Source organism: Hemitrygon akajei, chromosome 17 (genome assembly GCF_048418815.1).
Source record: "Hemitrygon akajei chromosome 17, sHemAka1.3, whole genome shotgun sequence".
Classification (NCBI taxonomy): Eukaryota; Metazoa; Chordata; class Chondrichthyes; order Myliobatiformes; family Dasyatidae; genus Hemitrygon; species Hemitrygon akajei.
The window spans coordinates 20273923-20300890 of NC_133140.1; the positions used below are offsets into that span (position 1 = coordinate 20273923).

Below are 26968 nucleotides of genomic sequence, written 5' to 3' on the forward strand. Positions count from 1 at the left end.
CGTCTTTGGGATGTAGAAGGAAATTGGAGGATACAAACATGGCCATGGGGATAATGTACAATCTCCTTACACACAGCGGCAGGAACTGAATGCGGATCGCTAGTTACACTAACCGCTGCACTACTGTGTCACCCAGTGGCATACTATGCTAGTTTACAGACCATTACATCTGTTGTTCCCTGGTCGACAGAGACAAGTTTTTCTCACAATAAGTAATATATTTCAATGATTTTAAGATAAGTGGGCAACACCCGAGATCAGTTGGTTTTCATAGGCAGCTCCATGTTGTGTGTAGTCTTACACCAAAGCCATAGGGCACTCTAGTGGCCTATTTCCAATGCAGAGTTTATAGAGTAAACCATACACACACAAAGTGCTAGAGGAACTCAGCGAGTCAGGCAGCATCTATGGAGAAGAATAAACAGTTGATGTTTCGGGCCAAGATCCTTCATCATTCCTCTCCATAGGTGTTGCCTGACCTGCTGCATTCCTCCAGCATTTTGTGTGTGTTACTCTGAATGTCCAACACCTGCAGAATCCCTTGTGTTTATGACCTGCAGACTTTATAGAGTCAGTTTAACCTTGTGCTAGCTATTCATGAGATTTTTTTTGACCCTTGCAGTTTGCTGTCAAGCTTCCCTGTGTGTTATGTATTGAATGTAATGTGAGAGGGGATTCTAGGTAGATGACTTACAAATGAAGTAAACAGCAGCACATTTGCTGCTCACCTCTCTGCCCCTCATGTGTGTAATTCACGGGCACCCAGCTTCCCAGAACCTTGACTCCGGAATTAAACTACCAGTTCAGATTCACTTTGAAGTAGAGATCACTTTGGAAAGACTTCAAATACACCTAATGAACACAATGACACAGCTGGTGTACCTCTAAACCCAGGTCATTATCCCATCCCCTGCACTCCCACTGTGCATGTTTTATTGAGGTAATAACAGTGACAATTAATTTCATTTGAGTTTAATAATTCTTTAGGCTACAAATGATCAAACATGACATGTACGTGATGCTTCAAACATTTTACCAAGTAAAAGATTTCTCCAATATTAGTGAGACTCATTAATAAAATTAGTGAAGGTCTCATATCAGCATTGACTTTGCATCTACATGCAAGAATTGCTAGATTCCAAACTGGCTCTTATTATAAATGGTCTGATCTCTAAGTGCTTAAATGAGGATGTGTTTTAACACAAGAATGAGCTGAAATGTTAAATTGGATAAAAACCAGCGTGAGTGAAAACCAGATTCATCGCTGGCAGTAAGAGATCACTGAAACTTCTCTGCCTCACTTCCAATCTGTCAAGCATAAAAAGAAGACAAAGGTTCTGCTCTCCACTTTTGTTAAAAATTGGGCGGAGAAGATATCACACAATGTTTTTTGGTGTGCTTGAAGTTTAAATGAAACTGACTGTGGTTTATCTGAGCTTATTATTGTCACTAATCACAACCAAACATCCCACAGGGGACTGAAGTTATGGGCAGCGCCATTTAGAGGGCGAGGTAACAGCTGCGGAACAAGCAACTCCCACGCATCTCAACAGAGTCAAAAACCAAAAAAACTGCACGGATGTATCAAGCACAATGAAAAACACAAACAGAAGGAACATTTGAACCAGAGGTTTGGAGACTGGGTGTTACTGACAAATTTCCTCTTTATTTAAGAGCTACACACGAATATTCCATCATCTGTAAAAGAGACTGGCCACGTTGAACAGACACCAGCAAGAAACGAATCAATAAATAAAGTAGAAATGCCTCCACCACGGACGGCCACCATTTTCCTACAAGCTGGTTCACTGTCAGCGTTTAAGGGTCACGCGTTATTCAGAGTGAGACAGTGGGGTGCAATTTTGTTTCAATTAAACTAGGAAATGACAAACAATATTGGTCATGAAAACTGTGGCTTTAATGTAAACACTACATTCGAGGTGTTTGCGTCACTAACATCCCACAGGAGAAAACACCATTCACTAAAAAGAAGAAATAGCAGCACAGAAGTTCACTGAGAAAGAAATAAAGCCTAACTTATATATTACACAGTATCATAGCAAATATTGTAAAATGGGGACATCTTTACTGCACCTACTTGGCCAGTGAGAGCTGTGCTTTTCTATACAAACCTGGAGGGTGAACAAATTTAATTATATTTTTAATCCCAATACAATTAGAACTAATAAGTCTAAACAGAGTTTCCTCGTTACTGTACAGTCGCTCTGTCACAAGGGACAGTCAGGGTCCATAATGCGTGCTAAAGAACTCCAGGCCTGGTAAAGATGTTGCAAATGCAGAACGTGGCTAAAGAGTAATTGAAGCAATGCTGAACCAGTATAATCCAAAACATTAATTTGGGTTAATTTATGCCAAGTGTGGTACACAATCTCTCAAATGTCTGAAATTTAAAAAAAGGGGGGGGGGTGGGGCGTGGGGGAAATGACCTTTTGAAGCTACAAAGCACAGGAAATGGATTTTTTTAAATAATTTATTATTTTAGCTTCTACTTTTAAAGACTGGGCTAAAACCAGATCTACAGCATTCTACTGAAACACACAACCGCCATTCAGTTTCCAGAAGGTTGAATTGACCGTGTAGGAAGGCTGTGTCTCACAAAGGCCAAAGATCATGCTATCTGCACATAAGGGCACCAGGATAGTCCATTATACAGTCTGCAGAAAGAGAGTCAGGGTGGGGAACCTTCCCGTCACACAAAACACACAAGAGATTCTTCATGCACACTCTGAGGGGGAGGGAGGGGAGATTATTTTTTGATCAGGTCACCAACTTGTTTAAGCCATTTTCACAAGCTCACCACAGGGAGAAGGTAAGATGAGGGATGGAGGGACAGGTTGGCACTGGTAAGGATAGTCAGTGAAACAAAACAAAATAAAATATCTCTGACAAGAGTAGACCTTCAAGCTTTTAGTAAACGGAAGCCCCTCTCCTCCCTCGGTCGGAGTGGAAAGCTCCAAGGCTGTTGCTGTGCTTAACTCAGGGCCGTTCCATTCCACCATGTGAAGAGGGAGGCTCAATGCAGCTGATATGGTGCTGTCCTGTGTGTCCTCAGGTTTCCTAACATATTAGTCAAAGAGCTGCCACAGAACTAAACACTGGAAACTCGGCCTTGTGCTTGGAAGGTAAAGTGGCAGGCAGATTCCAGAGCACAGTCAAGTGTTAAAAACAGGCAGACACTGTACCAGTAAAAGGGCTTGTCTTCCAGTGTTGATGGGAGGTGGTGGGGGATTTGGGTTTTTTTTAAAAAGATTTTTTGTAAAATTTATCTTAAAGTGAAGTAAGATGTTAACCGTATACAAGTTTGTGATAAGGCTGTGGGTTTCAGGAGTCTAGTTCTCTTGGCAGCTTATGATAACAACTAAAAAGAATTATATATGTTATGCCTTTATTTACCAACTTGCATTCAATAATCATCACCAAATTTGCCTCTAGACAGTAAAGTCAGTATAAGCCGCAGCCTCGGAGATTGTTGGCAATGATGATGTCGGTGACGGCATCGAAGACCACCTGGATATTGCCTGTATCTGTAGCGCAGGTCAAGTGGCAGTAGATCTCCTTATTGGGAGAGCGGTTCTTGCTCTCAAATTGTGCTTGAACGTAAGCTGCACCATCTTCGTAAGTGTTGGAGCCTAAAGACAAGGGTGGAATGGGAAGAGAAAAATCTTCAGTGCACAGAAAGGCACATGACACACTTCCTGACTTTACATGAAAAACTGTTGGTGGACCTTGAACAAGAAAACCCTATGCCTCTCCCTCCCATCCTTTGCAGTGAAAGAATCCAATATCTATGGTGAGGTCTGATCAGAGCACCAACCTACCTCAGTTCATCCCCCTCCAACTTGTGCCCCACTGCTGTGGCGGCCTTCTCTGGCATCCCGTTCCCTTAGTGAGACGTACACCTGACCACTTCAATTCGTTCAAGAACATATTGATGTCAACATCCAGTGCCCTACAGCAACTGTTACCAATTACATCCAACACCTGGACTGGCATTTTAATACCTCCCTCAACTTCTCTTGGTGATACCTGATGGTAGACAGCAGCTTACAAAGAGATGTCTTAGTTAATGAAATCACAATTAACCAAATTGTGATCTTGAAAGCATTGGGCTGTTAGAAAAAAGCCCATCTGGTTCACTCATGGGGCTGGGAATCTTATGTGGGCCCAATCTACGATGAACTTCTCTGTGGATCTTCATTGAAGTGCCCCAATTAGAGCCAAGAATGGCTTGGTAGCTCCACCACTTACTACTTTACTGGAGATTGGATCAAGCTTAACTCCAGAATGAATACACAACCATATCTGAGCAACTGAGTTATCTCTGCAGTGCCATTGAAGGTGACAAGACTGTAAATTAAGTGGCAATCTCAAGAGCTCTTTGATCAACCTCAGTGGAATGGTTGACCACTGGTCTATGATATTGGACCAGTGATCTAAGTAAATTAGGATAGCAACCTATTTTATAGGTATTGGGGAATTGCATGAAGACTTTGAAATCTTGAATGACCAACCCAGGGAAAATGAATGAGTTTTATCAGTAGAACAGAATCTAGGCAGTATGAAGGGAAGTCAAAGGCAGTATTAAAGCAAAAGAGAGAGAGTATACAATAAAGCAAAAATTAGCGGGCCCGTAGAAGGGCAGTATGGTAGTGTAGTGGTTAGAACAATGCTTTACGAGCGACCAGGGTTCAATTCCTGCCACTGCCTGTAAGGAGTTTGTACGTTCACCCTGTGATTGCAAGCATTTTCTCCAGGTGCTCTGGTTTCCTCCCATAGTCCAAAGACCTACTGGCTGGTAGTGAATTGGTCATTCTAAATTGTCCTGTGATTAGGCTGGGGCTGAATTAGAGGATAGCTGGGTGGTGTGGCTTGAAGGGCCATAAGGGCCGATTCTGTAATGTATGTCAAAAATAAAAAAAAGATTTGGAAGATTTAAATATCAAAAGATGCCAACTATAATACAGAGATAAAAGATGAAATGTGAAGGTAAGCTAGCCAATAATATAAAGGATATCAAAGTTTTTTTCAGATACATAAAGATTTAAAGAGAGAGGCATGAATGGATACTGGACCACAGGAAAATGACGATGATGGGGACAAAGAAATGGCGGACAAACTGAATAGGTATAGTGGATCCCAGTTAATTGGGGCATGTTGGGACCAGTATATTTTGGCCCAATTAGCCGAAGTTTCATGGAGATAGTTAAAAAGGTACAAAAAAAGACAAACTGAGTAACACATTATGCCGGAACAAATTCCAACATTACTGGTAGTATTACAGTACTATGAAACAGTGTATTAGTTTCTAATAGTCTTGGTCAGGCAAATTCATCCAGTGTACACAATGAACAAAGTCAGCACAGACACCGAGTGCAGATAATGAACTGTCTTCAATCAACACTATCGTTGATTGCGTACTCCAAATCTTCATTTTCATTTTCATTCAAGGTGATGTCGATACCTTCAAATTCTTCATAGTTCCTTACTTGCTGAAGTAGTGAAATTATTTGATTTTCACTTCTGGCATCTCTAAGCCTGAATGCTCAACACTGCAGTAAGGAAACAGTTCTGAATTGTCTTCCTGCTTATTCCTCACAGTAACAAAATTCACTTATTTTTGAACACACGCATGCAACTGACACTATTTAAAAACTGTTCGCTCTAAGCACAGGGTAGAGTTTAATGGGCCCACAAGTGCATGCTACTGATGATAGTTAGAACCTACTTGGCAACAGTCTTCTGTCCCAATTAAGAGGCATAGTGACTCAAATAAACGAAGGGAATTTTCTCAATTAGTTTTTGTTCTCTAAGATTTATCGCAAATAAACAGCTGCCCCGATTAACCAGAATCCACTGTATTTTGTTTCAGTCTTCACTGTGGAAGACACTAGCAGCATGCCAGAAATTTGAGAGTGTCAGGGAGCAGAAGTGAGTGTAGTTACCATTACTAAGGAGAATGTGTTTGTGAAGCTGAAAGGCCTGAAATAGATAAGGCACTTAGACCAGATGGGTTTTGAAAGAGTTACCTGAAGAGATTGTGGAAGCAGTAATAGTGATCCTTCAAGAATCACTTGATTCTGGAATGATTCTGGAGGACTAGAAAATCACAAGTGTCACTCCACCCTTTAAGAAGGGAGAAAGGCAAGAAAATTATAGGCCAGTTAGCTTGACTTCAATGGTTAGCAAGATGTTAGAGTCCATTATCAAGGATGAGGTTTCAGTGTAGTTGGCAGCACATGATAGCTGAAGTCATATACAAAAGATTCTGTAGGTGCTGGAAATCCAGAGCAACACACACAAATGCTGGAGGAACTCAGTGGGTCAGGCAGCATCTATGGAAATGAATAAACAGTTGATGTTTTGGGCTGAAACTATTCTTCAGGACAGGAAAAGAAGGGGGAAGATGCCAGAATAAAAAGGTGGGAGGGAGGGGAAGGAGGACTGGCTGGAAGACGATAGGCAAAGCCTGTATGGTTTCCTTTAAAGTGAAATCTTACCTGATAAATCTGTTGGAAATCTTTGAGGAAATGACTAGCAGGATAGACAAAGGAGTCAGTGGATATTGTTTACTTGATTTTCAGATAAGAGGGCCAAATCTGCACACATGAGATTGCTAAACAAGACAAGAGCCCATGGTATTACAGGAAAGATACTAGCAAGGAGCGAAGATTGGCTGCCTGGTAGAACGCAGAGGTTGGGAATAAAGGAGGCCGGTGTGGGTCCACTACTTCTCACATTTATGTCAATGACCTGGATGTTGAAGTTGATGGCTTTGTGGCCAAGTTTACAGATGATGCAAAGATAGGTGGATGAGCGTTGAGGAAGCAGGGATTCTGCAGAAGGACTTGGACAGATTTGGAGAAGGAAAAAGTAAGTACCAGACGGAATAGTGTAGGGAGATTTGTGGTCATGCACTTTGGTAGAGGAATAAAGGCATCCACTATTTTCAAATGGGGAGGAAATTCAGAAATCAGAGGTGCAAAGGGACTTATAAGTCCTTATGCAGGACTCCTTGAAGGTTAACTTATAAGTCAGTAGTAAGGAAGGCAAATGTAATGTTAGCATTCATTTCAAGAGGACTAAAATATAAAAAACAAGAATGCAGTGCTGAGGCTTTGGTTAGATTACAGTATTGTGGGCAGCTTTTGTCCCCTTATCTCAGAAAAGTTGTGCTGCCCTGGAGAAAGTTCAGAGGAAGTTCATGAGAATTATCCCAGGAATGAAAGGGTTCATGTATGAGGAGATCTGATGGCTTTGTGCCTGTAGTTGTTGGAGTTTAGAAGAATGAGGGGGGATCTCATTGAAATTTACCAGATATTGAAAGGCCTATACAGAATGGACATGGAAGCAATGTTTTCTATAGTGGGAGAGTTTAGGTGGCACAGTTTCAGAATACAATTTAGAGCAGAGATGAAGAGGAATTTCCTTTGCAAGAGGGTGGTGTATCTGTGGAATTCATTGTGGAGGCCAACTCATTGGGTATATTTAAAGCGAAGGTTGGGAGGTTTTTGATTTGTAATAGCATCAAAGGTTTTGGGGAGAAATCAGAAAAATGTGGTTGAAAGAGAAAATAAATTAGCCATTGATTGAATGGTGGAGCAGACTTGATAGGCCGAATGGCTTAATTCTGCTCCTCCGTCTTATGGTCTTGTGACTGTGCTTTAGCAGAGTGGTCAATTCACTGCCGAACAGCCTCATCTGAAGAAAAGAACTTGAAAATATGTTTGTTGAACAATTTCACTCCATGGTTGGGTGAGGTGGAAATGCAAAGGTGTAACTGGAAATTATTGTAATAAAGAGGAGCAAAAATGAAAAAAAATCTGCAGATGCTAGAAACCTGAAATAATATCTGGAACTGTTGAGGATGCTCAGTCAGGCAGTAGTGGCGGAGAGAGAATCAGAGTTAATTTTTCAAGTTGATGAACTTTCATCAGAACTGAAAAAAGTATATAAAAATTATTCCTCCACAGATGCTGCCTATTGAATATTTCTTGCACCTTCTGTAATAATGAAGCATGTTTGACTGACATTGACAATATATTCTAAACAGTTGTTTTGTGATTTCTGACTCCAAAGTACAGTAGGTTTCTTACAATGAGCAGTCCTAGACATTGAAACTTGTCAATATAGCATCTATACAAATTAATTTAATTAACATTCAGTAAAGTCTGCTCAAGCCCAGGTCTTACAGCTTCTTTACACAAGCTGCTGTATATTTTCTTCTGGTTAATTGGTGTGTTGAACATCAAATATTAGAAATACTTTTCTTGTTTCCAGTTAAGCCAACTGATGCTATAACATGATGCAGAGAAATTGGGCAGCATAGGATGAACGTGCTCCAGAATTATTGACGTACTTCTGAAACCAGGAAGAACCACAGAGTCAAACTTTGATCCACTACTTTCCTCCCTATGGATTTAATTTATACCCTTAATTTACACAATTCTAATGGGACAGACTACTGCAGGAGTTTACTTTTTCAGAGCCAATGCGTGACACCATAATTCAGATATACTGTCTTTGGCCAAAGTCTCCTGAACAACTGTATTGATCTATAGTGATGCCCAGGGTGTAGGAAACTTTCTCTAGATAACTTCTAATCAATTCCAAAGATATTTCCTGAATCTTCATCATCTTAAACCTCATAACCTTTTAAAGGTCAAAACTAAAATTTGTTATTAGAGTAATACACATCAGCACATTCAACACTGAGATTCTTTTTCTGTGGGCAAACTTAGCAAATCTCTAGAACAGTAACTATAAGTAGGATTTTTAAACTGTAAACATCAGTAACTGTAAACCCTGAACAAACTGTTCAAATGCAGATAATAAATAAATAGCAATAAGTAACGAGCATGAAGTAACAAGACAACAGAATCCTTAGGTGAGTGCAGCTATCCTCTCTTGTACCTCTTTTTACAATGGAGATGGCTCGAAACACCCCAGTGCAAATACCAAAGTGCAGGGCTTTCATCTGGGATGCTAGTCATGATGGTGGTCATCAGTACAGATATGCAAGTGCTAGGTATCTAGATACAATTTAAAGTGCACACACAAAGAATACAATTGCATAGGCAGTCCTACTTTCTTCAAAGTTTGCAAAGAATCAGCAAGTCATCTAAAACTTTGACCAACCTCTATAGATGTGTGGTGGATAGTACATTGACAGGTTGCACCATGGCCTGGTATGGAAACCCCAATGCCTTTGAACGGAAAAGCCAACAAAAAGTAGTGGATATAGCCCTGTCCATCATGGGTAGATCCCTCCCCACCATAGAGCACATCTCCATGGAGTGCTGTTGCAGGAAAGCATCAAGGACTCTCACCATCCAGGCCTTGCTCTCTTTTCACTGCTTGTGATCGAGAAGGAGGCATAGTGATAACTTCAGGAACAGTTATTACCCCTTAATCATCATGCTCTTGAACCAGAGGGGATAACTTCACTCACCGCACACTGAACGCTCTCTCAACTTATGTAATCACTTTCAAGAACTTTTTATCTAATGTTCTTGATACTTATTGCTTATTTGTTATTCTTTTTCTATTTCTTTTTATTTACTGTGAATGCCTGCAAGAAAATCTAACTCAGGGTTATAAATGATGACATACATGCACTTTGATAATAAATTTACTTTGAACTTTTGATCCTGACACCAAAGAGTCAATCCATTTATCGCCAGCTCAGATGACTCTTTACTGTGGCAACAGGCAGCCTTAAGAGCAGGAGATCATAGTTTTAGAGCTCCCTCATGGCATGTGAGGTTCACACTCAGCAGGGAAGAGCTGAGGGGATGATGGTGCTTTGCAGAGGTGCCGTCTTTTGGATCAGTAATTAAAGAGAATTTCTTCTGCTTTTTCAGATGGATGTGAAATATCTCATGGCACAACCATGAGTTCTCCGAGCTCAACCAATATCATGAAATCTGATGTTGGTATTGTAACCTGAATCATTAACTCTCCACAGATACTACCTGATCTGGTGTTTTCTAATTTTATTTCAGATTTGCAGCATCTACATTATTTTTTTCAATAATAAGTAGATCATTATCAGATTACTGTTTATAAAAGCTTGCTGCATGCAACCATTATACTTCCAAAATATCTCAGTAGATGGGGACATACTCAGATTATGAAGCTGTATTTTTCAACATCTTTACAGGCAATCCCAGCCCTGGTGGTACCAGGGAATGGAATGTGCTGGGAAATAATGGGAGGGGCACCTGGGAAATTTACAAAATGATTCTGACCACTCTTTCCAACTTATAGAGATAAATGCCCTCAGTGTTAAGCACCTTTGATAGACCCCGTCAAACACGCTCACAAAGCCCCTCAACAGGATATAAATACAGACTTTAGAAGCCTGTGGTCAGGTGTCCTGGGTCAAGTTCCCAAAAGTCAATTTTCATTAATGGTGGTAAATTTATATTTGACATTTATGTTTATTGACCAAAGGGCATTGTGACTGCCCAGAGACAACTGAAGCATACTGATATTACTCACTCATACAGCCCACCCCATCACAGGCTGAACAGAAAGCTTGGCTGAACGGTCACCAATTGACTAGCTGCCTCTCATTCTTCACCAGACCTATTGAGTCTGCTCTGCCATTCTATCATGGCTGATTTATTTTCTCAACCCCATTCTCCTGCTTTCTCCCCATAACTTCTGGCACTCTTACTAATCAAGAGCCTATCAACCTCTGCTTTAAATAAACCCAAAGACTTAGCCTCCACAGCCATTCATGGCAATGAATTCCACAGATTCCTCTAGCTAAAGAAATTCCTCCTCATCTTTGTTCTAAGGGGACATCCTTGTATTTCACGGCTGTGCCTTCTGGTCCTGGACTCCCCCACCATAGGAAACATCTTCTCCCAAGTCCCCTCTTTTTAGGCCTTTCAATATTCGACAAGTCTCAATGAGATTCCCCTTCATTCCTCTAAAGGAATGTTTAAAGAGATTGAATTTTGCTGATAAATAATGTTTTCAACATTATTTTAAACCCCAGAATCAATTCTAAAAAGGCTTAACACTGTGGAATTTAAACTGTGTTAAATTTATTCCCAAACATTAATTCTTATAAAGATTATAAAGGATCAGCGTTTAAAGCATTGTACAGGATACATAGTAAGTGATCTCTGGGGCCAGGACTGAGACATAACCGGAGTAGTAAACACATTACTTTTCATTAATCACATTTATTGCCATTAATCCTTCATACCTGACCTTGGAATACCTGTTGCCGGAGTACTCAAGCTTGACAATGGGCTGGCGGTATTAGCTGCTCTCAAGTGCACAATGGGGGTAAACAAGAAGCTGGGAGAAATGCAAAGCAGGCTGCCCCCCTCCCCCAGTCTTCTACTTTCACAACATCCCACAGGGTCCTGCAAGAGCTGTGTGTGTAGAGATAAATCAAACCACATGAGTATAATCTCAAAGGTTGATCCCTGTCCCTTTTATCAGCCACTGCAGTGACCATCACTTTGAAGACATTCTATGGCAATAATCTTGAGGAAGGCATACTCCCCTGTTTCCCCCTTCCAAATGCCGTCACTCAGCTAAACCACTAACAGACATATATGTGATACTGGTACACCGTCGGCCAGCTAAATACATGCCCATGGGAGCTGGTTGCTAAGAGCAATCCAAATGTTTGACTGTCCAGCACTCTTCCACACTCTCACATCTTTCAGTGCTTTATCGAATTTCCCTTAAAAGATGAATTAGTAACTGTCTCAACCACTTCCTGTGATAAAGGATTCCAGCGATTCTGTATACTACATCCCAGTATAAGGGTGCGAGAATTCAGAGCACAATGGGCCCATCAGCCTCTTTGGCCTGTTCCACCATTCAACTATGTTGTGGCCAATCAGATCTTGGTCTTGGCTCCATTTTCCTACCTGTTCCCCACAACTTTCGACACACTGCAGGCCAAAAATCTTCATGACATTAAAAACTGATGGCTTCTCATCAATCAGCTCTTAACCATGAAAATTCATCTCACCTTTCTGTTAAAACATTCATAATTTTTCAACAGTGAATTTTCCTTAGCAAACTTCTTGCTTAATGAGTGAGTGTTGAGGTTTTATAAGACAGAGAAGCAAAATTATGTCATTTGGCTCATTGAGAGTGCTCCACCATTTGTTCATGGAGGATTCATTATCCCTCTCAACCCCATTCTCCTGCCTTCTCCCCATAGCCTTTCACGCCCTTACTAATTAAGTGCCTTCTACATACAAGGGGTGATTGATAAATTTGTGGCCTAAGGTAGAAGGAGTCAATTTTAGAAAACCTAGCACATTTATTTTTCAACATAGTCCCTTCCTACATGTACACACTTAGTCCAGCGGTTGTGAAGCATACGGATCCCTTCTCTGTATAAATGGTCCACAGCAGGGGTGATTGATAAGTTCGTGGCCTAAGGTAGAAGGAAATGAGTTATTAACTTCAAACTTTCTGCATTATCACTCAAACAGTTGAACTGCATGTGCATGTAACAAGAGTGTCTTGGACCTCCAGGTGGTCCACAGCAGGGGTAATTGATAAGTTTGTGGCCTAAGGTAGAAGGAGATGAGTTATACAGCTCCCGTTATATGCACATGTAGTTCAACTCTTTGAGTGAAAATGCAGAAAGTTTGAAGTTAATAACATCGCCTTCTACCTTAGGCCACAAACTTATCAATCACCCCTTGTATACCTCTGTGGCAGTGAGTTCCACTGATTCACCACTCTTTGGCTAAAGAAATTCCTCCTAATCTCTGTTGGAAAGGGACATCCTTCTATTCCAAGACCGTGCCCTCTGGTTCTAGACTCATCCACTAATGGAAACATCCTCTCCACCTCCACTATATTGAGACCTTTCAATACTCAGTAGGTTTGGGGAGATCCTTAGGTATTTTTCTAAACTCCAGCAAGTCCTTTTATCTAAGCCCATCGTCTATGGATCAGAAAGAACTCATCAGCTGCCCATCAGTTACACCACATCCACCTTTCTCCTCTCTGAATCTCACTCATTCACTTCCTATGTCCTTTAGATCACCAGTTTTCAATGAATGTTTCTTAATTTCCTCCTCCACTACAAGACACAATTTTACTCATGTCTCCTTCATGACACTTTATTTTAAAACATCCTGAAAATATACTCCTTTTGTCCATACAGCCACTTTCTATTACTTTTTCATTTCAACCACTCCTTCATACCATTTAGTCAATCTTTTAGTGTCCTGACTACACATTGTATCTTCCTCACAGTTTTATATTGTTCTTATTTTACCCTGTGCTTTTCTAGATTTAATCTCTGGTGCAAGCATTCCTTTTCTGCTTTTTAGGAGTACTAATTCCATGTTGTGTGATGTGTAATGCTGGTTCCAAAAACACAAAGCCTCTTAGCAACATCACTGAAGTGGCCATAGGTGCCTGAAAGGTTGAGCTGCTGTAGAGATGGTCATGTTACCATGTCATGACAGACACGGGTGACTGTCCACATGGACTGACCACTGTCTGCTCGACCAACATCAATATGGTCAGATGTAAAGAATTAAGTATATATTCACTTACAGTGTGCGCTTGTAGAAATGCTTTTGGAATCAAGAAAATGTGAGCACAACTGGAGATATGCGGATGTACACACATATCCCAATGCTTACATAAATGCACAGACATATACAGATGTGCAGTTTAATATAAGTGAAAAATGTGCGCATATACACTTGTTTGATGAAATACACACACACACACACACACACACACACACACACACACACACACACACACACACACACACACACACACACACACACACACACACACACACACACACACACACACACACACACACACACACACCAGAAATATGACCAAATAAAGACATGCACAGGAAAGCACGGGTATACAATGACACCAACAAATTGTGACCCGATTGCAATTCATTATACGGTTCTGCTGAAAAGCGAATTCTTTATCAGGTATGGCCTGAATTGGTGAGAACTTTCACCCTTTCTATTTTCATATTTTGTTGTTTAACATGCATGGGAACACCGGCAGACATTTCGTGAATCCTCCACTCCATTGGCATCTCTGAAGTCTTTCAAGTTGTGGTGTTCTGAAGTTTAGTGGAAGTATGAAATGACTAAGTCTCAGTTTTCATTATCTTCACCCTTACATCAATATAGCCAAATGAAACAGTGTTCAATTGTGGGCAGCCTGTTTTACATTGCCCCTACCTTTCCAGTTCTGTAGATGTTAGTGAGTTCTAAGATGTAATTCTGGTTGGTTGTCATCCATCTTTTTCAAAGTGATAGCTTCCTCAAATTCTTTGAATTAATGGTAGGATCGGCAAAATCCCCCTGCCTAATCCAAAACAGAACCTACACTCTCCATCCCTCCATCTGCTCCCTCAACTCCACCCTGCCAGTCCAGTGTATTGTCACACAGACATTGGTAGTTAGCAGACCAGCGACTTCTGAGAACATGGATTCCTCAAACATGACAGAGAAGAGGGTTAGTACCTTTGAAAGTAGGGAATGTCATTCATTATTCATTAGACAGGATCAGAATGAATGCATAAACGTGCACACAGCGAGTCAAATACTGCTAGAGAGATTAAAGAAGAGAAGATTCATTTCAGTAAAACTCCTACCTGTGTACTCAGGGAAACAGATTGTGAGAGGTGACTTCTTAATCTTCTCACCGAACAAATCTTTCTTGTTGAGGAAAAGAATAATGGAGGTGTCGATGAAGAACTTATTATTACAGATGGAATCAAACAGCATAAGAGACTCGTGCATGCGGTTCTGCAGCAAGGGAAAGGGAGAGAAGAGAAAGAGAGAAAGGAGGATTCGTTAGCATCAGAAAAGGGAAGTCATATGAATGTGAGTGGTTAATAAAATGAGCCAAAAAGATGTTAGATACAGGTAAGCATTCAAACAAGCTCAGACAATTGAATGTTTAGCAGGAGAGACATTTTGCACACGCACGTGCACATACACTCACATACAGTATACACACACGCGCACACAGCACCTAAAACTTTCAGTCTTCTCTTGTTGCCTATTATAGAAACACATGAATTTAACGACTGTGGACCGAAATATAATCCTTATCTAAATTTATACTTGTTTGCTCTTTTTTAATTTACAAAATTAACCTTCCCAGGTTAAAATATCATACGATCAAATGAAAGGGGAAGATTGAGAACAGAGGTCATGGCAGCTACTAAAACACCACAATGCACAAAGACTATCATTTGGCTTGTCACATCTTGACAATACATATATTCCCTTGTTCTAACCATCCCTCCCAAACGTTCTCTACAAATGAACTCTAACTCATTTTCTGTCTTCCCAGTTCTGTTGAAGGATCTCAGACCTGAAATATTAACTCTGTTTCTCTTTCCACAGATGCTGACTGATCGGCTTTCCAGCATTCTCTGTTTTTATTTCAGTTTTCCAGCAACTGCGATTTTTTTGGAATTTCATTGACAATGCAGTGCTTCAGATTTTGCTGAGAAGTTTCCCCTTTAACATGATAGTTGGCTTTTTATTAAGGTTTGTTGGCATTTTGCTTAACAGCCAGGACTTCTAACTTGGCAGATTAGCCAGGAGATCAGTTGGCCTGCATAGATTTAAGCCTAAACTATGCAACTTCCTTCTATTCTATTAGGAATCCTGCCTTGGGCACAATGTCCTTATCTCTATAAGATTAAATGCTCTGCTCTTTCCCCAACTACTGTTCAATAATTCCAAAATCTGTAGGAGATGACCTTGCATTCACAGAGAACAAACTCTTGTTGTTTTCTGGAGTATCATCACATCTGCAATGTAATAACCTTTAGTAAATGCAATTAACAATCCAGTTGCAAGTAACAATCTGGTAGAAACAGTAAGGGTTTCAGTTTCATTCAATGAATACAGGCAAAGCAATTGGACTAATCAGTCATCCATTTAAAAATCTTTTCATGGATAATGTTGCCAAACATAATTTATAAGAGAAGATAGTTCTATTGTACTATACATTTCTACCCCATATATATCACAAGAATAATATTATTTAACTGAATTTCAGCACTGTTTGGGATATCAAATATCAGACTAGTTCCTTGAACACCAGACACGACTATTCTCTCAAGATACACTGAGTGTACAACTGCATTCAATTAGAAGATAGCAATATTGTCTGTAAAAAGTCAGGTAAGGAAGGGGAAAAAAAGAAAGCCAAGAAAAATAGTGCACTGGCTGAGAAAGAATCAATGAAATCTGCATGTTCGTATATGCAAGCAAGAGACGGTAATCAAAATATCCCATTTGAGTTAGTAATGATGGCTGGTCATTAGCAGGAACAAATGTAATCAAATCAAGCTCCATTACAAGATACTCAGAAGCTATCCAGAGTCCAAGATTACTTCACTAATTGAATTCCCTGAAAATTAGAGGAGCAAGTCCAAATGGGTCTCTCACCTCAGAATCACAGGTCTGAAGGACATAAAACTTCAGCAACATTAGTCCAGATACAGAAAGGAGACAAACGCATACATTAGGACACTGCTGGCACTTTATTGACATCTTACTAATAAATACATTAACAACAGAAATAAATAACAATACAAACTAATTTACAATCAGATGAATACTTTGTTATGAAATTATTAGAAGTACAATGTCATTTATGTGTAATTAGCAATAAAGTACCAGTTTAGCCTAAGCAGTCGCTTGAACCGTGTTATGGTTCCTAATCCCACAGAGAAATAACCAAGAAATTAGCACTAAATATTGGCACATACTGTAAGAGTGAGGATCTCATTACAGTGAGGTTCTGGATAAAGATTCACTCTTGTGCTCCTCAAGCTTCACTTACCTGAAATGGCCCATTCCAAAATGCTATTGTACTGGATTACTAGATGTCACCCAGGTTATGGTTAATACTGTGGAATGGAATACCATTGTGTTATAAGGTTAATGGACAAGTTTCGATGGTAAATGAGCAAAATTGGCTTTCAGAACCTTTACAGCAACTGGCAGATCCATGTAAGTTGTTCAAAGTCAGTGGATGGCCAAGAAGATTTATACTGCAGCAATACTGACATCTAATTAATGGCAACAGTTAACTCAACAACTATACAGGACAGGGCATGTCCCATAACACATTCATAAAGCAAAGTCCTCTGCCAAAAGATCTATTGGAATGGACCTTTGAAATGCCTATTGTTTCCAATACCAATTAACACCAGCACAGCACCTTCTTCCCCCAGAGAACATCACAATTCTAGGAATTCAGAGAGAAACCATCTTCTGCAATCTGCTTCTATTGCTGAACTTTCTTTGTAGGTCATGGTATACAGCAACACTCAACGTTCTTGAGCTACCAATATTTGTTCTGTCTCTAGTTAATCGTCAGTGCATGACTCGCTACCACTAAGCAATTTCCATCACTGTCCTAGCTCAAGACAGAATCTGAATCAGTACCTCCCAATCCTATATCATGGCATCACTCATTTACATTCTGACCCATAGACATTGTCCTTCAGTGAAAAGCTGAGGTAAATGAACTGCATTACATTCTGAGTACTAACCATATCCCACTATGTCCCAGATTTCTATTGATAGGTTGACGAGCTTTTTGCATCTGTCACTGAGGGGTTGGGCAGAGCAATGGGAAAATTATATAAATGATTGCATTAAGTATCATTTTGATAGGTCCAAAGTAATTGAAGATAATCAGGATGAATTTACTCAGGGAATTTGTGTCAAAGCAAGTTGCTTGAATTTTCTGAGGGGGGAAACAAGGAGGGTCATTGACCAGAAAGTAGAAAGGTTAATTCTACTTCATCCTCCACAGAAGTTGCCAATCTTGCGGCATGTTTTACAGCTTTATTTGTTATCATTATGATGTACTTATTCTAGTTCGAATGGATCTTGACAAAATCCCTCCATGGCAAACTAATTGGAAAAGCAGTCTCATGGAATCTAAAATAAAATACCAAGTTGGGTATAAAATTGGCTCAGTGGCTGCAAATAAATATCATGGGCATTTTAATGACTAGATAGGCATTTTTATTGGGGTTTGAAAATAGATCCCTTGTTTTTTGAGATAAATAATTAAGGATTTAGACAAGAACAGGGACACAAGAGACTTTTAGACTGGAGAAAGTAAAAAGGGCTTATAACAAATACCATGCAGCTGATACTGCTGAGAGTGTTAGAAGAACATTGAAAGAGCACAGTTGAAAGTGGAAAGGGTTTTAGGAAAACAAAGCAAAAGCCTGAAAAGTATTTTAAAATAAATCAAAGACAGCTGAAAATTTATTTATAAAAGATTAAAGAAAAAGAGGTTAATTCAGAAAAGAGCAAGAAGAAGATAATAGCCATGTGGTTTACAGCAAGGAGAAAACTCAACACTGCAGGAAGTTCATTGCCAATGGGTCAGGCGAGCAGAAAAGTATCAAAGAAATGATAACATAGACAATTTTAATACAATACTTATGGGTGGGACACAAAACAAAATGAATGCACAATAACTGGTAGGACAGAGCATTAGAGACACCTTTGATTGCATGTCTTAGTTACTCAGAGCTTTGTCCTATCACCGAGTAAAACAGTGAAAACCAGCACTTGTCACCTCTTGCTGAAAATTTGGGTGGAGTCCTGTTAATCCTTAAAAGAATCAGATTGTGTCTCAGCTGCTCCATAAAAAACAAGAAAGCTAATTCAAAAAACCTATCTATCCCCAGACAACCAATAGCCCAGAAAGACTTTTCAATGTAACCAGTATGTAAACCAGTTTATGGTTTTGGAGTTATTCCAGAAATACGGATACTCATTCTGTGCTCAAGGAGAGAGGGGAACACTGCAGAAAAACTCAAGTTTAATAAAAAATCTCCCAAAACAGCTTCCTTTGAAAGGACAAGCACTAAGTAACTAAGACAAAAATAAAGTTACCTTACTTTAGAGCTGTTAAATAATTTTAATTTAGGTCATCTTTGCATTATTTTTTCAGCTTTTAATGTAGTTTATGACTTTTAGAACATATTATGACTTATAATTAAAGAAGTAACGTGACTGGATCTTCTGTCACATCCAGAAGAAGGCACACTATTTACAGTTAGAATTATGAAGTATTTAAAAGGATTAAGATTTTGACAATTTGGCAGCTTAATTAGTTTGCAGAAAAGAACCCATATGTTTCTCTAACAGTAGGTGTGAGGACAGTGGACTCATTGTGATTCTCATCCATGTTCTCCACACATGCTTCAATATTAACAATTGATCGACCATGACAGGTACAATAAATAATGACAAATACTGGACCTAGAGTTGCTACTGTAATCATGGAAAACCCAAGGAAGGCAGACTCATGGGTGTATTTACGCATAGCCCCAGTACTGATTGGCTTTGTTTCGATGAACCATTGAAATTCCAGTTTTGACCCTAAAATACAGATGCACATGTGGCAGAAGCTGTGGCTTCTCACAAATCAGAAAAACAATCAGCTACCATAGATCCACAGAGGTTAGATAACAAAGGTCCTTGTGATCTAGGGAACACACACCCAGTCATCTTTTTTTGACAAAGCCCAAGCTCCATGTTATCCCAGCATTCCTTGAGCAATATCTGCCTGACTAAACTTCCATTTCAGTTTTAGCAGCTACACCAAGAAAAGTGAAATAAATCCACTTCTCTATCAGCTGAAAAGCGACTTAGTATAGCTTTCAAGTTCTGAAATATGCATTTTAAAATAAATAACCTGATGAACTTTTCAGGTTAAGTGAATGAAGGAAGAACTGTAGATAAACTGAAAATACAATGAGAAAATGAAAAGGAGAGAGAGAAGCAATCAAAATCTATGGCGAAGGAAAATGCACAAGAATGTATTATGTATATGTGTGTGCACGTGCATGCGTGTGTGTGTGTATATGTATATGTGTATGTGTGAGTGAGTGTGTGTGTGTATATGTGTATGTGTGAGTGAGTGTGAGTGTGTATGTGCACGCACGCACATATTGGAGTGAGGTGTGTATACATCTTCCTGTACAAATACATTATCGATATTGAGAATGGTTATATATGAAGAAATGGGCCAACATCACTGAGCAAGCATTAAAGCACTGAAGGCAAGCACCAACTAAGATGGGAGGCCTCCACCCCAGGGTCCTCCCACTTAGAAACCTGGTGGTCTTGTGAGTTATACCACTGCTAAGGCACTGAAGGGCACCTAAAGCATCAATGCAAAAGTGGCAGTATAACTGTGCCCTAACGATTATGTAGCCTGTATCTGTCTTGTTAGCTCGAGTGTGCATGCCAATTGATGATAAAACCTGTCCAATGCCACTCTTTCCAAAAGCTGAATAGTAAGCTGTTCTCTTCACTTCTACAGTAAAACCAGCAGCAGAATGATCTCATGGCATCTAGTACAGGCCACACCCTCGCAGATTGTTAGCAATAATCACATCGGTTACTGCATCAAAAACAAACTGGATATTATTGGTGTCGGTGGCACAGGTGATGTGCGTGTAGATCTCTTTATTCACTGACTTGTTCTTGCTCTCATATTCGGCCTGAATATAAGCAACAGCTTCAGCAAACGTGCTAGGGCCTGAAAGAAAGAGAGAGAAACAGAGGGAATAAAAGCAGCAGTGACATTGATATTTTTTCTTATTCTGGACAGTACTGTCTTCTGATGCGAAACATCAGCCTCTCAGATCAACTTGCGGGCTTAAAACCGAATTAATATCATAAAACACGACAGGCCACAATGTTGTTCCAACCTTTTAACCCACTCTAAGATCTTTCTAATCCTTCTGTCCTACACAGCCCTCCAGTTATTTTATCATCCATGTGCCAATCGAAGAGTTTCTTAAATGGCCCCTAATGTATCTGGCTCTACCTGGTGGCAGGGCGCTTCACACCCCCTGTGTAAAAAAGCTAAATATCTAACATCCCCCTATACATTCATCCAAGTACTTTAAAATTATGACCCCTGGTATTAGCCATTTCTACCTGGTAAGAAGGCTCTGGTTATCCACTTGATCTATGCCCTATCATCTTGCACAGCTTTGATGAATAATCTTCAAGCTGAAACAGAAACTGTTTCTCCTTGCACAGATACTGCCCGCCTGCTGAGCCTTTTCAGCATTTTCTGTTCATTTCCAGCATCTGCAGCTTTTTGATTTTAATTTAAGGCTTTAAGGCACTGGGTGAGAAAGCTAACAACATATTTTTCCTCTATTTTTTCCTGCTTCTTTGAAAACTGGTTGATAAATATTTTTTCCCAGATGACGGAGACAATGTCTGAAACCAAAAGCACCAGTAGCATTTCTGCAGAGGGTATGATTCATCCAATCACCTGGGTGTATCAACATGGACGGTGAATAGAATGAGTCTAGCTGTGATACTACTCACCTACACGAGGGGTAATTTGTTGTGGCCAAACAACCAACAGGTCTAATGGATGTGGGAAGAAAGTGGACCCCTTGGTGGGGAAACCCATATACTGTCGTTGCACTGATAACACTGGACAACAAAGTTTTGCTTCCTGAATACCTTATGAATTTTGGAATGCTGATCATGAAAATCACCATGAATTTTTCCTATCCTGCACCATTAAAAAAATTACCTATATTTGTTATTTCAAATATATATTGTTATTTCAATTACCTATATTTGTTATTCACCGTGGTGAAACCACTACGGTGGTCTTCACAGCTGAACAGGTGAGAAGACAGCTGAAACGTCTCCACCCAAGCAAGGCTGCAGGCCCGGATGGTGTCAGCCCCAGGGTGCTCAAAGCCCATGCCCCCCCAGCTATGTGGAGTACTTCACCATGTCTCCAACCTGAGCCTGAGTCTCCAGAGGGTTCCTGTGCTGCGGAAGACGTCCTGCTTTGTTCCTGTACCGAAGATGCCGTGCCCCAGTGGCTCCAATGACTACAGACCGGTGGCATTGACTTCCCACATCATGAAGACCCTGGAGAGACTTGTTCTAGAGCAGCTCCGGACTATGGTTAGACCACACTTAGACCTCCTCCAGTTCGCCTATCAGCCCCGACTAGGAGTTGAGGATGCCATCGTCTACCTGCTGAATCGTGTCTACGCCCAGCTGGACAAGCCGGCGAGCACTGTGAGGGTCATGTTTTTTGACTTCTCCAGTGCGTTCAACACCATCCGCCCTGCTCTGCTGGGTGAGAAGCTGACAGTGATGCAGGTGGATGCTTCCCTGGTGTCATGGATTATTGATTATCTGACTGGCAGACCACAGTACATACACTTGCAACACTGTGTGTCAGACAGAGTTGTCAGCAGCACTGGGGCTCCACACGGGACTGTCCTGTCTCCCTTTCTCTTCACCATCTACACCTCGGACTTCAACTACAACACAGAGTCTTGCCATCTTCAGAAGTTTTCTGATGACTCTGCCATAGTTGGATGTATCAGCAAGGGAGATGAGGCTGAGTACAGGGCTACGGTGGGAAACTTTGTCACATGGTACGAGCAGAATCATCTGCAGCTTAATATGAAAAAGACTAAGGAGCTGGTGGTGGACCTGAGGAGGGCTAAGGCACCGGTGATCCCTGTTTCCATCCAAGGGGTCAGTGTGGACATAGTGGAGGATTACAAATACCTGGGGATACGAATGGACAATAAACTGGACTGGTGAAAGAACACTGAGGCTGTCTACAAGAAGGGTCAGAGCCGTCTCTATTTCCTGAGGAGACTGAGGCCCTTTAACATCTGCTGGATGATGCTGAGGATGTTCTACGAGGCTGTGGTGGCCAGTGCTATCATATTTGCTGTTGTGTGCTGGGGCAGCAGGCTGAGGGTAGCAGACACCAACAGAATCAACAAACTCATTCGTAAGGCCAGTGATGTTGTGGGGGTGGAACTGGGCTCTCTGACAGTGGTGTCTGAAAAGAGGATGCTGTCCAAGTTGCATGCCATCTTGGACAATGTCTCCCATCTATTCCATAATGTACTGGTTAGGCACAGGAGTACATTCAGCCAGAGACTCATTCCACCGAGATGTAACACTGAGCATCATAGGAAGTCATTTCTACCTGTGGCCATCAAACTTTACAACTCCTCCCTCGGAGTGTCAGACACCCTGAGCCAATAGGCTGGTCCTGGACTTATTCCCACTTGTCATGATTAACTTATTATTATTTAATTATTTATGGTTTTATATTGCTATATTTCTTCACTATTCTTGGTTGATGCGGCTGTAATGAAACCCAATTTCCCTCGGGATCAATAAAGTCTGTCTGTCTGTATTTCAATTCATAATTTAAGTCAATTAAAATGTTGCCGACAATATAAGCGGAAAAGTTTTCCATCTTGTCCAGGCATGCCTGGGGATGGTCAGGCAGGGCAGGTGTTGCATGGCAGGACAGATTTCAGAAAGGCTATAAAAGCATCACACACACATCGTTGCATGTACACATACAGTACATCGGTTTCAGTCTCGCTGATGTGCATGCTCTATGCTCATAGCATACTGTGTGTACTCATTATAATAAACTAATTGTATTTTCAGGAACATTTGTGATAGAAAAGTGTTTCACCAATGAGGCAACAGCCACGATACTTTCTGTTATATTTGTGGCAAGTATATGCTTAAATCTCAAAGATGGAGCATGACTTCTCTTATTAAGAAAGCCTATGAGCTCTACTTTGGGTGTAACATTGGCAACCAAGACAAAGCCTGGGCTCCTCACATTAGTTGCACAACGTGCATTGTTGATCTTAGAACTTTGCTGTCCCGATGATTTGGTAAGAGCAGAAGGATCATGTGATAGACTGCTGCTTCTGTCTGACCCGTGTGTCTGGTTTCTCTGCTAAAAACAAGGAATCAATTGAATACCCCAATCTCCCTTCAGCCGTGAGACCTGTGCCACATGACGATAGTTTTCCAGTCCTGAGGCCACCAGAGACATGGAGTCTGGAGGAGGCAGATGAAAATGCCATGATGCATGAGCCAGGAATAGAAAACAACACAGATACTGACACAGATTCTGAACCCTTTATGTCGAGTGAGGCTCATCTGACCTGGCCAGACTTGGGTTTGTCAAAGGCAAAAGCAGAATTGGGTTCAAGACTGCAAGGATGGAATCTGCTGTAAGCAGGCTACTAGGAATGCAGCTCAAATACACCAAGTACTGTTGCCTAATTTGCCAATAGGACCACTTTGCTAAAGAATCTCATTACATTAGAAAGAATTGGTCACTCTATAAGCAGTTGGCGGAAAAGAATAAGCCACTTGTAGACCCAACAAAAATATTTTTGCCTCCTCTTCATATAAAACTAGGGCTTATGAAAAATCTTGTGAAAGTGATGAACAAGGAAGGTGAAGGATTTCAACAGATGCTTCCCAGGGTAACTGATGTCAAGATTAAGGAAGGCATTTTTGTTCATCCACAAGTCAAAGACAGGCAATTTGAAGAATTTCTAGTAGAACCGGAGAAAATCACATGGAAGGCATTCAAGGATGTTGTTGAAAGATTTCCTGGCAGCTAAAGAGCACCAAACTGCATGCATCTGGTTGACAAAATGTTTCAAGCACACAAAACCATGAAGTCAACATATCACAAAAGATGCCTTTTCTGCATTCCCATTTAGACTTCTTCCCTGCAAATCTTGGCACTGTCAGTGACAAGCATGGTGAAAGGTTTCACCGGGACATTGTAGTCATGGAGGAGCAGTATCAGGGCAACTGGAGTCTGTCAATGCTGGCTGATTATTGTTGGACACCAAAGCAAGGATCCTTAGACACCGTCCACAAACGAAAATCATCAACAAAACATATTTAGCTTAGTTGAACTATTGCAAAGCATCAGCACTATTTATGCAATTAAACACATGATATTCAATTAAAGTTAATTTCTTCTTTCTCTAAATTTCTATGTGAAATTATGTTTGTATTCAGCTTCAAGTGTTCTGTCATGACTACAAAAGATTTCTGAGGAAGCAACACTTTCAAAAACATTTGCAATCCAGTGTAACAAGCTAACTCAACATAGGCAGAACCACTGATCAGGAGCTGTGAGGAAGCTGCACTACCTGGTGCTCTACTCCACCCTGAACACTAGTTATTTCAGTCACCTCACACTTCATCAAATGCCAACAATATTTGGCTCATTTATTGAACATGGAGATTATAAACTCTTGACATGCTTCTTGCCATCATTGAAAGAATATAAATTCAATTGAAATAACTTCAAACAAATTAGCTAACGATTTTAATTAATTTTGTACTATTCTCTGCTCCGGCCCTTAGAGATATGGCTGTGAACTTGTTACCTGTGTATTCGGGGAAGCAGATAGTTAATGGAGATTTCTTAATTTTTGCCTCAAATATGTCCTTCTTGTTGAGAAAAAGGATGATGGAAGTGTCTGTAAACCATTTGTTGTTACAAATACTGTCGAATAACTTCAATGACTCATGCATGCGATTCTGCAATAGAAAGAATCACCCATGGTTATACCAAATGCTTGGAGCGAAACGCAACATCTCTATCTTGGCAGCTTAGCAAAGATATAATTGTACTATTTACATATTAAATGCAGGTTAATTACAGTAGGTCAAAGCTACGTTGAAATTTTACAATACAATGTTATAACTGCTTCTTTTTTTTACGTCATTTAATTATAAATGGTATAATTCATGCACCATGCATGTACTGGGGAACTACAGCCAAAGGCTTGCTGCCTTGCTCTATCTCTAGGTTCAGAATCCATGCAGAAACTTGCAACCAGAGTGCAATGGACACATTAACCCAGGATGTCAAGAGATCCTTGAATTAATTCAGACTTGAAAACAGCCAGTGATTAACCTCTTTCTGACCTCTGAGACTTTGTCGTTGTAAAGATTTAAATGTTGGTTATGATGAGCCAGAGAGAAGGAAATAAAGATTTTTATGAGGTGACTCTGAGCGCCACATCGGCTCACAAAGACTATTGCCATAATGTAAATTACTGATTAAAAAAACAATCATGATTTACAAGATAAGCAAAAAGGCAAAATAAATAACCAATTTTGGTGAAGGTCTGCAAGCCTTTCATTTGGGACAAAGTGATGGAAAGAGTTCCCACTGAAATCCAGGTCAGAGGTCACACTGCTGCTTTCAATTCTTGGACAAGAGAAGTTTCATACCTGCCAACTCGGTTTGGTCTCTCAAAATCTCATTATTAGCATTTTGTTTGCAACAGTCAGCCGGAGATGGGACGGTGTCAAGAGGCTGAAGTGTGGGGCTGGAATTGCCGGGCCACCTCGTTTCACCCAGGACGTGATCCCAGAGAGCAGACAAAAAGGAGGATGAAGCACACCCAGAGTCATGGGATGGTCACAGAGCACACGGACAGGTCACTGAAAAGTCTCAGTGAAATCCAAAATAACCACCATCTATGCAGCACGCCCGACAGGTCAATCAAGTGGAATTTAGGCAGAAACTATTTAATGTTTATACAAGCACGATGGTTTGATTGCATATTGTATCTGCGGTTTCTCAGTATAAAATATGTAATTAAGTAATGCAACTGAAATGATATTACTCACCGATGAACATAATGATTCCACAGTGTTTACTTCACTGTGTTGACATGCTGTGGTCATTGCACACGGTGCAAAAATCCATTTCGCACTTGTACCTACTTGTCATTGTACCCACCAACACATTCCCTTTAAGGGAGATGAAGCTGAAATCCCCTGCTACAGCCCCCACCCATCTTACATCCATTTGAATTGAAAATTCAGAAGAGGTAGGATTTGAAGGACACATTATTGCAGAAATGATCATATGAGTTCTTTTCTCCAGGCCCAAGCCGAGAGTGCGAATACAAACAATCAGTGTCATAGACAAAGATAAACTTTGTCTGAACACCACCCCCTCCCCGTCATTAGCAACACTGAAACTTCACCAGTAGGAATTATATTGCGGGAATATACCACAATCACACCGTTCTGATGAA

General features: G+C 40.5%; 1 protein-coding gene across 3 annotated transcripts in view; it reads right to left on the bottom strand.

The window, feature by feature from the left end:
* Window positions 1-956: 956 nt before the first annotated feature.
* gnao1a (guanine nucleotide binding protein (G protein), alpha activating activity polypeptide O, a) overlaps window positions 957-26968 on the bottom strand; it is a 276918-nt gene continuing 250906 nt past the window's right edge. The window contains exons 7-8 of one of the 3 annotated variants that reach the window (XM_073069771.1): window positions 14657-14810; window positions 957-3650 (exon numbers count right to left, since the gene is read on the bottom strand). In XM_073069771.1, coding sequence (XP_072925872.1) covers window positions 3463-3650; window positions 14657-14810 — 342 coding nt within the window. In that variant the 3' untranslated portion in view covers window positions 957-3462. Of the gene's footprint in view, window positions 3651-14656; window positions 14811-16550; window positions 20605-25300; window positions 25455-26968 lie in introns of those variants that run through there. The other 2 variants (XM_073069772.1, XM_073069773.1) reach the window with 2 other exon arrangements.